General features: G+C 37.7%; 1 protein-coding gene across 1 annotated transcript in view; it reads left to right on the plus strand.

Annotated features, from left to right (window-relative positions):
* Positions 1-17,024, plus strand: part of CALCR (calcitonin receptor) — an 86,185-nt gene that overhangs the window by 36,091 nt on the left and 33,070 nt on the right. The window contains exon 3 of the mRNA XM_032483997.1: positions 15,030-15,110. Within this exon, the coding sequence (XP_032339888.1) occupies positions 15,060-15,110 (51 nt within the window). The 5' untranslated portion in view covers positions 15,030-15,059. The remainder of the gene's footprint in view (positions 1-15,029; positions 15,111-17,024) is intronic.

Consider the following 17,024-nt stretch of genomic DNA (forward strand, 5'->3'; position numbering starts at 1 on the left):
GTTAGACTGCATGTGCCTAAGAGGGAAAAAAAAATCAAAGCTCTTCTCTTGGATCTAGAACTGTAAATCTTTTGGAGACTTTTATTCCACAATCATTCTTTGAGCAAAATAGTAGTATTTGAAATTGGCTAACCTAACTAAAGTAGTTGCTAGTCAACCAGCTGGAACATACGATCACTTTCTTCCTAAATTTAAGTCCAGCCCTAATTTTATCCATGATCTGAAGAAGGCTTGGTTCTCTGTGACTCCTGTACATACCAGAGGCATATGAAGGAAAGTCAGAGCACCATTTTCCCCACTGATTTGGCAGTACATTGATCCTTTATAAAGCATATCAGCCAAACGAGTTGATCCTACATCTAGTTTGCCAAGCATTTCTGCATTGACCAGGAAATGGGAAATTATCTTTCACACCAATGACATTGAATACTCACTTTTGGGGGGAGATTTTTCTGCTCTGGATGTGAGCAATCAAGGCACTGTGTTACAGATGTATATTAAATTCCTGCAAAGTCATCTGGGTTTATTGGCAAAGGAGCACCCTTGCCATTTTTATTCTAAAGAATTGCTTCCATAGGCTGCAGTCTGTCCATCATTCCAAAATCCAACCAGATGGACTGTTAGTGGGTCTGTTCTAATTTGGGAACCATTCCAATTCTGAAACAAAGCACCTTAATAATTTTGTTCCATGTGTATCAGCCATTGGCTGAGACTTTGGCCCACCACTAAGAGCAATTATGCAGCTTTCTCATTACTATCGTTATCCATCTGTAAAGCGTCCTGTCAACGAACTACATTCTCTGCGGCTTGGGGTCTCTTTAAACTTAACCTCTTGAATATCTGCCTATATGCAGACGCACTTATAAAGATACAATAGTGACGAGTGGATAGTGAAGCACTCTGTGAGAGACTGAGAAGAGTTCCCTTTCTGTCTTCAGCTCTGTCCCACTCTGGGGGCTAAACCCTTCGAACACCAGATATAATCTCTTTGAGGCACGTGGGGATAGCTATTTGCTATAGAGCTCGCACTTGCCTTTAGAGAGACTTACTCATATATCTTCCCTGAAATTGACAAGGAGGGAAATACTGAACTTTGATTATTTTACCACTACTTGCTTTTATTCATATCCCACAGTTATGGCAATTACTTATGCGTGGCTACCAATAGACAGTATTTGAGAGTATTCAATAGTGTTCATATTACTAATTGCCTAAAGCAAATTCTTCTTCACAGAAAGAAGTCACATTTAACATCTGTATAGCGATATGTTGATGAATTACTAATTTAAATACATTCCAATGAATTAAAAATGAAGAAACACCCTGTCCATGACCAAATAATGCTTTATAATTTAAATATAATATGAATTATAATATTGTTACATTCCACTGGGTTATCTCTGGAGAGCCTTTTTTCCCAGGCACCTCCATGTAGCTTATAACAGAGGTTCTCAAAATGTAGCTTGTATGGGAATCATCTGGAGGATTTGTAAAAACACTGATTGCTTGGCCTCACCACGAGAGGTTTTGGCTCAATAGGCCTGGGGTGGGGCCAACGTATTTGCATTTCTAACAAGCTCCCAAGCTCCTGCTGGTCGAGGAACTACACTTGGAGGACCACTGGCTTAAAGGACCAACTGTCCTGCTAGGATTGGATTTTCCGTCAGTTGCATTTAGAAAGCTCTAAAATGAGCAAAAATGTATTTTTCCCCCAGCTTTATTGATATATAATTGACATATAACATTGTGTAAGTTTAAGGTGTACTGTGTGTTGATTAATGAGCAAAGGATTTATATAAAGATCTAAGGAGGCTAGAGTATTGATAGGAGATGCTTCGAGTAGCATCTAATATTACTGTTTGTTTCTGGAGATTCAGAGGTTCTTTTCCTAGATGGTGCTGCTCTCCTCGATCACCAGCACCTGTGTGACTAATTGCCATCTGTGAACCTTGCTAATGGAACATGCCAAAGATCTTTAATGAATTTTAAAATGCACCACTTATGGATAATCTTAAGCACTTTTTATATAAAGGAAATTATGGACCTCCTGTCTTATATATTACATTGATCCGAATAAATGAAATGGAGCCAACTCTCTTGTGTGGTGTGGTATTAAAGTTAAACTAAAAGGTGAGAAGAAAGTCTGTAGTTACATAATCTATACAGCTTCTAGAATATGCAAACTGGTCCACCTGCTGAGTCCCCAGATGGCTCTAGCAGTCACGAAGGGACTGGGGAGCATCCTCCACTGTCAGGAGAGCATGTATCTAACATTCCCATAAAAACAGCAAAATTGGTCATAGCTTAGATGTGTGAGGTGCTTCTGTGGTTTATGCTTATCTTTCACAACAGCTGTGGGCCACTGTTTTGTCCCAGAAGCTGACATATAGAGCTATCCCTAGACAACATTTCGAAATCAGTGAAGTTTGTTTTGGATGCTTTCCTTCAAGAACTATTTGGTCATTTGCTGAAGATGTCTACCTGCTTCAGTTGTTTGTCATCTTTTATCAGATGACAAAATGTTTTAAATTTTTTTTAATGAAAAGTATATCACTCAAAAATGATAAAACTTAAATAAGTGTAAGATAAATTTAAGAAATTGAATTTTTGAATGACAGTTTTGTAAGTTCATAGCATTTATAGTTTGGAAGGCATTAAAGTTTAAAACTATATGAAGACTTTTAAGACACCCTGTAAATGGAGAGATAGATAATACTTAGATATAAAATTTAAATACAAATGTATACCTTTTAATGAATAGCATATAATATACATTAACTTATAAAACTTACATATCATACATATACATTTGTATAAATATATTTTTATATGTTTATTTTAGTGTATATAAATATATACTGGAACTGTGATAAGTATTGAGTGGTAAAAAAAATCTTCAGTTCTGACTCCCCAGGGGAAGGTGGAATCACCTCTCAAGTCCCTCACAGACTAGGCAGAGGCCGAACTGCGAAGTAGCGGCTTATCTTGACACCCTCCTGACACCTTTATTGTATCCCCTTTTCGAACACCAGCCGTTTCATGCTCTCATGGTTCTAATGGGCAAAAAACACATCAATGTCCTATCCAAGCCTGTCCTCTTTGGACTTACTCTCATGCTATGAGCCACAATTCCTTTTCACTTTCAATTCTATGAATTTACAGCTCTGCATCCTCAAGTGGTCTCCTATTGCATCATAATTTAAGAGTGATGCAACATAATCCTCTCTTCTTGGCCATTTATATTTTATGAAGGACTTCTAGTTAACTGATTATTACTTTTTTATTATAAAAGAAATATCCCAATATCGGAAACTTCATCCATCATCCTACAATAAGAGATGATCTTTGCATAAACAGATGGATGGATGGATAGATAGATAGATATGTAGATAGGTAGAGATAGATACACAGTAGGGCAAAAATACAACAAGCCTTCAATAGTAAGGCTTGGGTTCTAATCCTTTCCTTAGCATTTCTAACTTGGGTAATAATGGCACATTCCTTTGGCTTCTAGTCCTCTATCTAGCCTTTATACATATGGTAAAACATGGGCAAGTTTCACTTATCTAAGCCTCATTTCTTTATAAGTGAAACATAATATGAATTTATATATTCATATTTGAATATGAATAAATGAAATATTCTGTCACCATCAAGGGTTGTTGTGAGGTACAATTGAGATCATGTATATAGAAATCAATATAATACAGTGTACAATTCAAAGATTTAGAACAATGCGCTCTTAAGGATGCTAAGCTTTGTAGGAATCCTGCTCATACCTTTCTGTTCTCTATATTGGTGTGAGGAATCTACTCCTGGCAGGTAAGGAGATTGAGACTGACACAAGGAAATGTGCTGATTATTCTGCAGAAGCACTGGACCTTTAAATGAAAATTCCATTATAACATAGACTAACAAAGAAGCTTTCCATCTCTTCCCTTGCACTATGAATTAACCAACAGTTTATTCTCATTATGTTGAAGGTGGGCATAACTCCCTTAAAATAGGTCCTGCCTGTCTTGGCCACAACTGGAACTAGCTAATTTTTTTATTAGGCCAGTATCACAGCAGAAATAAATAACCCAGTCAGCAAACAGAGCGAAGCAGATTAAATCTATAGGATGTCAGTATCATTTTCCCGGTTTTCAAGGCAAAGGAAATCTCTCATGCCTTCATTTCAATGACTGAGACAAGAAGCTGGCCTTGTGGGTAGAGGTCAAGTGCAGTTTGAAAAGGACCTTGGTCTTAAAATATATTAAAGAGCAGAACATCATATGAAAGATTAGAACGAAATTTCCTGAGCTGTTATAAGAACTAGAAAATGTAAGTTTCAAGAGACCGTAGACACCCACTAATAAAGCCCTTTTATTTTATAGATGGGAAACAAGAGCATGTATTGATTAACCTGAGATGACATGGGTAACTGTGAGCGTTAAAACCAGGACAAAAGTATGGATCAGTAATATCACTAGAATATTAATATTTGTAACTTCAGTAACTATTTACATTCTTTAGGTTTTCTTCCAATTTTAGTTATAAATACTGTTTCATAAATACTTATGGCACTTCCTAAAATGCTTTCTTCATCTGCTTGGGACACAGAACTGGTTCTATATATGGATGATATACTCAAAGGATGCTTTCCACAGAGAGGAAAGAGAACAGAGATAGGAATGCTGTGATTTTATTGCTTTCATTGTCACTTGCCCTTTCTTCTTGTTTCTTTAGTTTGAAAGGTCTTTGCTCAGTTGCATCTGGTATGTCTAAGGCAACATGCCTTAATATTGATGTTCTCAGGACATACCATGTCAATTTCTCCTTCTTCTCTTCTCAATCCCTCTGTGCCTCATTTTTTTTTTTCATCTGTAAATGGCAGTAGAACCCACCTCATCTAGTACTGTGAGAATTAAATGAGATGACATAAATAAAGCACTTTGGGCATTACTAATACATGGTAAATGTAATAATATTAACTATTGTTACTACTGTTATTATTGTTATTTGCTAAATATTTTCTTCATACAGTGTCAGTGAATTACCACTTTTTAAGGTAACAAGGCTATTCACAAGGCACATGGAAAAGTCTGGTCAGATGGCCTCGATAGATTATCTGAGGTTATTTTAAAAGGCCAGTTTGAGAGCAGAATAATTTTCAGATAGCATTGAAGATTGTTCCTTATAATTATAATGACAGAGATGGTGTAAGGGATAGTATGTGTGTGAACAGAAGTTTTAAATATGTAAGTTAGGTTATGAGAGGAAAAATTTTACTAGCAGTGTGCAAAAACAACCTCATAAATGTGTGAATCTCTCCTAATAATCTTACTGCACACAAAGATAAAAGTTATTATCTTAATTCTGTAAGTCTTCTAAGGACTTTCTACTTCTCTGGCTGATTTGGGCCCTATCCCTGACTTACTGGGCTGTCTAGAGGCGTCATACTTAAATTACAGTTTATTCTCAAAGACAAATGGAACACACCCAGGCCACAGTAAAAGTAAGTGTCTATATAGTGAGTGCTTACTGCCTGTCAAATGTTTTATGGACCAAACTTCCTTGAAGTTCATATTAACACCATAAGACAGGCATTAAGATTCTCATTTTTCAAATGAGGAAATGGAGCCTCAGAGAGACTGACTGACTTTCTCAAGGTCACACAGCTCATAAATGCCATAGCAGGGTTTCATATCTAGCTTGGTCATTTGCCATGTGGAAAGTTTAAGAGGTTTTGTTGAAAAAACAGCACTCTAGAAAATATCACCTTTTAAAACATGTATAGAACTATTAAGACGAAAACATAAGAGAACACCTCAAATGAACAGAAATATAAAAACGGAAGAAATATCTTTTGAAATTAGCTATTCTGTGAGAAACCAGTGGTTCTATATTGCAGTACTCAACAGAGTGACATAGCAAATAAAAATATATGTATACACTTTTACTCTGAGCAATAGATGTTGTTAGATTGTTTTCATTTTAACATTTATTAACATGAATGATTAGCTTGGTCTTCCTTGAAATTTTTAAAAATATTTTTTGAAGCATTTGAGACTTCTAATTGTCCTTTGGGGTTACTTATATCCCATTTTCTTGAAGCCAGAATTAATTCAGGAACATTCTAGAAGCACAGTGAGAGGAGAGGGGTCAGGATTCCTTTGCAGGTAAAGACCACATCTCTGGGCGTTCCAGGGAGCCCAGAGCATTACAGAGAAGCAGCAATCTCCTGCAGTAGCTCTGTGTCTGGATTTGAGAATGGACATGTATTTGGAGAGTGTTAATGGTCACTCCTGGCCTTTTTGGGACTTCTGGTTTGCCTTAAATTTTTTTTTTTTATATAGCAGGCACTACTGCCTTATAATATTTAGATACCAGTTCCTAAGTACGGTAATCATATGTAGGATGGAAAGTGGTTATCATAAATTATGTCGGTGTTGCCATTTATGGAGGAAAAACATTTGTGAGTGCTATTTAGAACCAGACAGTTTTCTGTGGAGTCATATGATACTCTTGTGTGTGTGTAAGAGGCAGATGCAGCCAAACTGCACGGAGCTCTTCAAGAACTGCTGAAGAGCCTCTTCTACTTTGAAAAAGAGTTGCTTTTTAATTAGACCTCTCAGATTATCTGTATAAGTCATACTAATTCATCCTATCGAAAATATAATTATCCTAAATATTTTAGGATCTCCAGCTGGATTTAATTAAGCAAGAGCACATTCCCCATGTTTATACTCACTAAATGATTATGAATTCCATGTAAATTTTATAAAAGTCTTATGTATATTTGTAAGACTCTGAATTAATTTTATTGCCAATTATGGTACCATGAAACAAAAGAAATGCTTTTCTAAAGTGAAGAAATAACCAGGAAGTACTGGGAAAATGAAAACATGGACTTGTAGAGTCAGAAAAACTTGGTTTGGATTTAGATTCTACCTCTTACTAAATGGAAGACTTTGAATAAGTCTCAGTGTCTCTGGATGCAGTTTCTTCCTCAGTGAAATGAAATTACCATGTACCATGCAGAGTTGTTGTGAAATTCAATAGCATGGCTCCTGGCCATACCAGGTATCCAGCAATTTTGTGTTTAAGACAATCGTCGGCAGTACCCTATGAATTCTTCCCCAATCTCACTCCATTCCCTTCTCTCTGAGAGCCAACTGTTGTTATTGTAAAATTTCTAGTTATTATCACCATGCTTTTCTTAATTATATGTTTTGTGTCCCTGGCAATATATAGGTGTATTTTTTCACCTTGTATATTTTTACACTTACCTTTCTGTTCTCAGCTCAAGGTCATCTCCTTTATGAAGTCTTCTCCAACCCCCCACCCCCACCCCAGGCCCAGCTCCCTGACTGTCTCTGCCTCTAGGATTGCTCCTTCCCAGCCCATTTCCAAGTAGAACCCTGTCACTCTCCCAATTAACACTGTAGAGGCGCCCCTGTTCTCTTGGCCTAGACTTGTTGATGCAGCATATGCAAACTACAGTGTTATTCCTAGCTTTTCTCAAAAGACTGATGAAAGCCCCCTTGGGAAAGCTAGCACTCCCTAACGCATGCTCCCTTGGCCCACTGGGAGAGGTGGAGTCTTTGCAGAGCTGTCCCATAGAGGCCTGGGAGCTTTCTGGCAGTGAAAGATTAACCCCACCTTAGTACTTAACCTGGACCTTCTCCCATGGCTTTTGGACAGGTCTGTAGCTTCTCATGTTACTCTGAACTAGGAAAATCAGAGCAGAGAAATGCTGACTTCAAAATATTGTTTTAGGGGAAGACACATTTTTATATCATCAATGTAAATAATTATAGAGTACTCGCAATTCTGATCTGCTTGATCAGTAAAATAATGTAAATGAGTGCCTTTTCTCATGACAGGGAAATTTATAGGGCGGAAAAAAAGTCTCAAGAGCCTTTAGAAAAGATTATTGTTTTTGTTTTTAAGATAGGCCATTCCAAATCCCTTCTATATTAAAAAAGTTAGCAAAAGTATATAAAAATAATGCCTAACTAATATGATTATAGGGAAGCTTTAGGTCAAACTAATGATGGAGGGAAACTATTTTTATGTATTCAGCCTATAAATATCCACATTTTGGAATTAGAATTAAATATTACTAATTTTACCATAGAGATTTTTTCAAGTCTATGTTTAGACTTTCATGATACACTGATATCATGTACATGATTGACTTGATGCTGAGTCCTTAGTCAGGGACGTAGCCTATAAATGAAACGTTGTTCCTGGAATAAATAAGATTCACTTGATGGAATGATTTCCATTGAGGAAATAAACTGGAAACTTCTGCATTTGGCAGAAAGTTAATCTCCAAGTGTAAGTATTCCAAATGTTGCTTTGGACAAAGTCTTTAGAAAGAAAATGAATCTACTCTCTGCTTTGAAAGCAGTTGACCTCAGACGTTTTAGATTGATTCTAAAATTGTAATTTTTTGCTGAGTTGTCTTGAAAGTTTTCTCATTTTGTTTCATTTTTGTCATATGTACTAAAATGTCCAAAAGGACCTAGGGCATCTGTTTATTTATATGATATGAGGTTAGGAAGCCTGTTAGTTCTTAAATACTCTGTTAGGATCTTCTCTTTCCCAGGTAACAATATCATATTTCTAATAACTTGAGTCTCTGAGTTGCCAGCAACTTTTGAGAGAATGACTCCCTAAATTAGATTTTCAGTAATGTGCAAGATAAGACTTCATCATTTCCTGTCTAAAAACCAATATTGTTGGGAAGAATTTCAGAGATTTGTGGAAAAGAGTTTTTCCTGGGAATCTTATGGGATCCCTCTCAGCCACACTTTTATTTGAACCTGCACACACCTCTGTGCCTCACTCCGCCCTCAGCTCAGTCACGGATTCAGGCAGAGTCCAACTCCTAAAAACAAAACTTCATTCTCTCTGACCAATACCAGGTCACCCTCCAAGTGAAAACATACAATCTAATTTGCCAAAGGTCATCTTAATGTTTCCTGAGCAGATGGGCTGGTGGTTCTGAGAATGATAAATTGATGCCAACTTACCTGGAGTAGATCTTCATTATGGTTCAGCCTCACAGCTTAGTGTTTTCCTTCTATGTCACAGATCATTTCTGCCCCCATAGAATTTTTAAAGTAGAAGTTGGATTTTCTATGATCAAGAAAGAGGAGTCATAATTTTCATGTAATTTTTGCCCCTTAAAATAACTACTTCCCTTATACCAGTTAAGGATCATTTTGTTTCTAAAAAGTCAAATAAAAAGCATGCCAAATGCCTCCTGACAGAGAAGTTCCCTTTTCCTCTCTACTCCGTTTTTCTTCAGGGAAAGTGAAAGGCAAGTGTAAAACAAAGAGAAGTTAGTTTCTAGCCACCCCATCCTCCGCAGGAATTTAAGGGGGATGTTTCATTGTCAACACCTGGGCCACCAAAAAAAAGTAAATAGAATATGGCTCAAGGGCTTAGGTAAAAAATTAATAAAGAGTATTTGGGAGAGAAGTAGAATTTTATTGGCTTTGTTCCCAATATGGATAAGCCAGTTCATAGTCCAAGCCCAATAGAGATTTATTATATAAAGGCATATTAGAAGATCTCTCATTATTTTAGAATATATTTCTGAATGTTAAGAGACAGGAACTATTGACAAACTTTAAGCCCAAGAGCGTATGATTTTCTGTTGTGATTAACACAAAATAACCGGAAAAGTTAAAACATTTAAAATCATTTCACTAATTTTATTTGATGATGGAAAATCTTAGTTTTACTTCTTATTTTTAAAACTTACTACATTGACATCTTTTTTGGAAAATATTTCATTTTTGTCAGTCTTTCTGTTGCTGATATAATTGATTTGTGTAGTAGTAATTGTGTAGATTTAAACTGCTTTGACTTGCAATTACCAATTTAGCTACTGACACGGGGGCCACTGTTATTATCTTATTTAGAAACCATCTCTCGTATTGCATGTAATAACTTAAATGAATGCATAAAGATAGCATTAAAAGATAAGATGAAAAATCTTCCCAAGCCTTTCAATTTAATGCTAAAGTTAACTCGTTGTATAGGTCCCAAAGGAAGAACATCCTTATTAATTCATCCTTTCTAACCACTAACCATGTAGATGGTCTGAGTCCTTGTTCTCCCAATTTTCAAAGTTCTATCAATTTATTTGGGAATTATTTTCTAAATATTTATAGAATCTTAAACATGGTCCTTGAATTAAAAATGTAGCTGGAACAGAGTCCTTGATTCAAGTATCGTTAATTGAATAACCCTTCAGTCAAACCTCAACTGAAGAGCCCTTGAAAACTAACTTGAATTCTAAAATACATTCCTAAAGAAATACATGTATAAAATTTTTCGTGATGTTGTGACACTACAAAGGCAATGTTGAAAGAGGTATACATTACCCAATTGTGACAATTATGTTATATCCTATAAAAATGAAAATCTCAGATCATGTTATATGTTTCTTATCAAGAGAGTTCTATTCCATAATCATGGTGTACCTAAAACTTAAACACCTGTTTGGAAAAATATCTAGTGTTGTTTATCTACAAATGAGGTCCAAAAGGCTTTTTAGATGAAGCTTTTTCTTGTGCCATCAATGTTTATGATCTGTTTGTCTATAATCACTGCCCACAATTTTATTCTTAGCATGAACTAATGACATTTTTTTCTGTCAACTTCAAAAAAGAACATGTATGTAATGATTATACATTTGTGTACACATACATGCAGTGGAAGGCATAAATGGATGGGGCAAATGATTCTTGAACTCCTTTGCCACTCAAGTTACGCATAAACCGAAATCTAAGAACCATAAATCTACACAATATCTACTTCCGTAGTTAGCCTGAAATTTTCGCTTCATTAATTGTTTCAGTCTCCTCTGGCACCTAATTTGGCATAAATGCAGTCTATTTGAAATTAACTTCCCAAATTTTCCTAACTGGTGAGTGGATAGGTATGTTATGATTAACAACCTTTTGTGGGTAATGAGAAGTAGAAAAGTCTTAGCCAGTTTTTTCTGTACTGTGTACCTAGTTTATTTAATTTTCAGCAAGGAGTAAGAAAGAGGAACCCAAATCCTCTATTTTTAAGCCAGTTCTATAGAAATTAAAATCAGGAAGACATTACTACATAGTCACTAAGTACTTGGACTATAAGATCTCAGAGATCTGATATTGAATCCCTGCTCTGCCACTTTCTTACCTGAAAACCTTCTCTCTTAGGGTTGTTGAGAGAATTAATTTAGGTGATGAGCATAAGGCCTTAAGCACTGATCTAGGCACACAGCTCTTAATCATACAAGTAGGTCGTCACAAAAGCAGCCTTCTACCTGTGATGCCCTTGGCCTGGACTTTCATTTTAAACAGGGCTAATTAAAAATATTAAAAATCAGAAATAATTTTTTATGAAGCTATGTGTTTGTACCATTTTAGTGAACTTTTTACCCAGCCTGCATTATAGTTATTTTCGCACATGTCTTATTCATACTACTCCCCTCCACCACCATGCTCAGTTTCTTGTAATGGAACCATACATATCTCATCCAGCTCACCCATATTTTGCATCCCTTGTAACGCCTTAGCTGTGAATACATGTACTTGTGTGTTTTTAACTTCCTAGTGGGCTTGAAGTAGATCAGAAACAATGAATAATGCCCAGCATATAAGATGACACTTGAAAATTATACTTTGCATTCTCAGTTTCCTGGCCTACTGATATGTAAATTGAATACAGTTTACCCTTTTGGGGACAAGGACATTAGGCACTGTATGGTTAGGCCATTTAAGACGGCTGTTCTCTCGCTCTTTGTACATTCCCTGCCTGACCAGCCCCTGCTTCTCTCACAGGACTATCCAATTCTCTTAATTATAGGGCCTGATCAGTAACTACTTACAGTGCTTGCCCCCTGCCCCAGCTGCTGGTTTCCCTGGTACCTGAGCCACCCACCTGACATCAATTCCCCCTATAAATAGTAGCTTCCTCCTCCCCCAAGTTTCGAAGGTTGCTGCCATGTCTTGCTTGCCGTCGGCGGTGGGGTGTTACTCCAGGATCTTTTTGCTTAAGATCCCCTGTCCGATAAGCCACGGGTGTCTGTCGCTGTCTCTGGGCTCTTTGGTCCTAAGGCTAGGCAACTACAAGGCCTGCGGGCCTGTAGGTTGCAGCCCAAGGATTGGGAAGCCAGCCAAGAGACCAGGAAAACTCCCTTGTACACCGAGATGCCGGAAAACAAAGACAGGGTATGGAAAGTTGCGGGGGTGATCCCGAGGTGGTTGTCCACTGGTGTGTGGGGCCCTGGGCAGCTGTCTACCACGAGAGATGTCTTTCTTATCCATTATATTGATGATATCCTGTTAACCTCAGAGCCTCTTTCTGATTTAAAAGTAGCAGCCCTGTGCTTGTGGCTCATCTGGTTGCATGGGGATGGCTGTTGAATACAGGCAAAATGCAAGGTCCTGGATTATCTCTCAAATACTTGGGCCTTACATGGTTGGGAATGACAAACATACCCCCAACCCGCCACCCCTAAACAATTCCAGTCACAGGATTCAGGGATATTAACTTAGGGACAGGCTTGCGAATTGGACATTGCCAGTTACCCAGAAGGGTTTGGTTGTGGCAACGGTAAAATACCCTTGGGCTTCTGATCCCAGCTACGGAAGGGGCAGAGCAATGATAGTGTGTGATGGAACATAGCTATATGTAGTCTACACTGTGTTACAACAGGTGGGATACATTACAGAAGGCCCACCTGAGTCATCAGGAAATGCAAAAAGCCCCACCTTACTGGTCATGAAGTTCAGGAATAAGCTGATAAAAATGCAATACTTTGTCATTTCCACACGCCCTACAGCCCCACTGCTGCCGGGCTAGTTGAAGCAGTGAATGAATGATTTAAACAAAAATTGAGAAGGGAAACGTGCTCTCTCATGTGAACACATCCCAGGAGCAATCGCCCCAGTGCTTACGCCGTGTTAACCCGGAGGTAACTACTCAACAGAATCCAAGTTCAAATGTTGACCACCGGAGGACCGCTGCCAACTGTCGGTCAGGGTAACTTGCTTTTGCCCTTGCCATAGGATCTACCCTCCAGGGGAACACATTATAAAATGGCCCTGGGGCTGGCAGTTAAGACCCCGGTGTTTGGGTTTGCTGCCTCGTGGGGAATAGATTAGAAAGGGCCTTACAGACTTCACCTGCTTTCTACTCAGCCCCACCTAAGACTATTAAGGCAACTACTGGGCTCCCTTTGGAGAAAGGCATTATTATGTTAACTTTGTGGTCCATTGTTTTACGACCTCTCCAGTACTCAGCACCAGCTGCGGGGACTAAGGGTGGACAGGCAGTGTATGGTACAGCAGGCCAGGACAAAAACCACAGGCAAAGTTACCATTATCTCAGGATGCTGTTACTGCTTATATCTTGCTTCATGGTCATGATTTTCCTTGTATTGTGGCTGTGAAACAGCTTACATCCCCAGTGTGGGCAGAGGGAATCTGTTCTCAGACTGGGAGACAATGATGGCCTCACTGCAAAATGAGTTTGATTGCTGGGTTGCTGTAGCAAGATGGCATGGTCATCCTCCTCTGGACTTCCATGGAAAACTGACCTGATAAGGCCCTGGCTCCAAAGTTTGCCCACCTCTTGGACTCTTGATATGCATTAGCTGTCGCTGTCCGTAAGGCATGTGTGGCATTTGGCTGCAGTGCACCTCTACATCGCTGAGGGTTATCACCGAAGAGGGGCAAACTAAGATTGTAAGGATCGAGTGGAGGGTATGGTTAGGCCATTCAAGATAACTGTTCTCTTGCTCTTTGTATATCCCCCACTTGACCAGTCCCTGCTTTTCTCACATGACTACCCAGTCCTCTTAATCGTAGGGCCTAATTAGCAACTGCCTACGTGCTTTCCCCCTGCCCTAGTTGCTGGTTTTCCTAGTAACTGAGCCAACCTGTTGTCAATTCTCCCTATAAATGGTAGGCTCCTTCTCCCTGGAGGAGTGAAGATTGCCGCCATTTCTTGCCTACCATCTGCTATAAATGGTAGGATATCATTCCAGGACCTTTTGCTTAAGATCGCGTGTCCCATAAACCATTGATGTCTCTGTCCTTGTCTCCAGGCTCTTTCTTCAGTCTCAGGGCTGGACAACTACAAGGCTTACAGGCCTGTGGAGTGCAGCCCACCACGGGCACACAGAATGGATACTAACTCATACCTAGCAGAATATGTAAAATCTAAAAGTGGTACAATCAATATAGTGTTAGATGCAATTATAACCATTCGCCCCCAGTTGAAATAGTTTTCACACAAATCCCACTGATGAAAAGAAATTTTCTTTTACATTTTCACCCCTCATTATCTTTCCTTGTGTAAAGTTATATGCAGAGTCATGAAAAATTGTTGATACTTGTAACCAAGCAGCCTGTTTCTGACTGTTGTGCTCTTGAGTAGAATGGTGAGCTGTTAAGTGCCATGGAAGCTGGTGCCACCAGCCTTGCCATGGAAGAAATTTACTCTGAAGAGCAGTTTAAAGCTTGAGAAAGAATTTGTAGGAAAGAAAAAACCTCAAGGCTCTAAATAAGACTCCTTAAGTAAAAGTTGGCCTTTTGATTACCTAGAAGGCATAGCGGTTGTTTCCTTTACACAGCACAGATTTTATTTGTTCATGTACATTGAAGTGACTTTTTGGTGGATGTTTCCACTGAAATTTTCAGCAGTTCTGTTGATGCCGCATGTTGACTGAAGTCCACATTGATTGCTCTTGATTTCTCGGAATCTTTTCTTTTAGTCCCGATAAGTATTTCTTAACGGGAGGACTTAAGACAATAACCAGACAACAGTTGTTTCCTGGCTGAAAGGAAGGGCAACGGAACATGCCGCTGCATTTGCCTCACAATCAGACTGTTCTTACTTACATGGTTTTTTTTTTAGGGTGTCTTGGGTCATTGATCGTCTTCAAGTCAAAAAGACATGAAAAAAAAGGCCATGGTCAATATTAGAGCTATATTAATTTAAATGTCTTTGTTACTTTTATATTTTTCTAGGACTTGGAAGATCATCTTCTGAGACCAAAAATGAAGCTCACACCAGTACGCTGGTGCTTTATCTTCTTGCTCTTCCTAAATGTAAGTGAAACGAAGTGATGCTAAGCTATGTTCATCATGAATGCTGAAACAGTTTGATTGAGGATGATTGAATGGGTATTTGCAAGGGTAGACGTTGTTCTCCAGAAGCCAAAACTATAATTTTCTTAATACTTTGTTAAGAAATCTCCTCTTCACGTTATTCAAGGAAAACTATTACTAATATTCCATAAGTGTTCATTTTAAAGGGAGTTTTCATTTTGTAATATTATACATCAGATAGCTTGGGGGAATGATTGTTAATGTAGCCCTTTCGAACCTGTTTGAATAATGAGTATATTATTATATATATTATATATATATATTATGTAAGTATATATATTATGTAAGACTGTCATGTTTTAAGCTTTAGACAAAGTGCAATGTAAGTTGCTAAAAGTAATCCAGTATTTGGAAATACAGGTACCTTCATGCCATTGGAAATATAATAAATTTTAAACAATACTATAGAAACTATTAGAATATTTTATTGTCTGTAAATGCCCAAGTTTTATGTCATATTCTATAGATTCAGAAATATTGATATATTGTATTCGTATTGAAACTGCTATTCATACCTCAAATGAAACCCTATGTGAATATGCCTAGTTTTGTTCCATAAAGCATATAATTAGACATTGAGAGAAGAAAAACTAAAACTACTAGATAATAAGATAGTTTGAGTATTATCCAATCACCTTTTTTGCTATAAAGACTGCAGATAATTTTTGGTGTGTTTTAAAAACTAAAGTAGCCACTTTCATCAAATTTTACCTGATAACATTTTAATATTCAAAGAGTGGAAGAATTTCATTTATTTGCATGAGAATAACAGATGTTTTATGATTTGTGGACATCTTTTTACTAGAAAACATAAACTGCACAGGGCACCTAAATGGCTTTGTGCTCTCTTCACTGTGACAAATAGAAATTTGATTCTGTCTATATTTGGATTACATATTTGATTTGGAGGATTTGTCCATAAAAAAATTTGATACATCAATTTTCTTCTAAAACACTATGTTCCACATTGATACTCCTCAGAGAAAAGGAATTTTTAAAATAACTTGATTCTAATTACTCTAAAATGTCACTTCTTGGATACATTATTATGAAAAAACTTCACCAATGTGTTTATTGAATTCTACCAACCTGATTTCCAAATGGTCTTTAAGAAACTATCATTTTGGGTCACCACATACTATTAGCCTGATCCACATTTACCAAAACCACACCCTCACCTCCTCTTCCTTATCTGCAGGATACAATAGGCTTAGAACAGTGCTCAGCACATAGTGAGCGCTCAAATCTTGCTCATGATGACAAAGAATAATAAAGACATAGAAAAAGTAGGTCTGAGAAGCATTATGTTACTGTTTACTTAGCTGTATTCCCCTATTTGTGTTGAATTTGTGCAGCAGTTTTGTTGTTTACATAATGCTTAGGTAGAAAGAACATAGGACACCAACCGGGCATCTGATCCTCCCTGGCAAAAACAGGGCTTTTTACTTTACTAAAAGAACTTTACAAAGTTCTTTTATCCTTGTTGTTCTGAAAAGTAATTGAAAACTACAAATTCTAACATTGACATTATCATTAAGGACAGTGACACAGAAAGTTGGCTTTATCAGTTTGTGGACTCTGGATTCATCTTCCTCTTAGAGCAGTTCTGTCTATGGCAGTCAGCAGCAGTCTCTCCCTTCCACACTGTAACCTGGGTCCCCACAGTCAGTAGGTTTGGACCATTTCTCAAAGTTCTACACAGAACAGCTCTCTACTTGTTCTGTCTCTGTACTTCTAGAAACCACCTATATCCCAAAAAGAGGCTGATTGTCTTACATCAAAGCAGGAATTACTTAAACACATGGCCATTCAAATCAGATGGCTTTCCCTCTCGAACCCGTAAGTAGTGTGGAT

The sequence above is a fragment of the Camelus ferus genome, chromosome 7 (assembly GCF_009834535.1).
Source record: "Camelus ferus isolate YT-003-E chromosome 7, BCGSAC_Cfer_1.0, whole genome shotgun sequence".
Classification (NCBI taxonomy): domain Eukaryota; kingdom Metazoa; phylum Chordata; class Mammalia; order Artiodactyla; family Camelidae; genus Camelus; species Camelus ferus.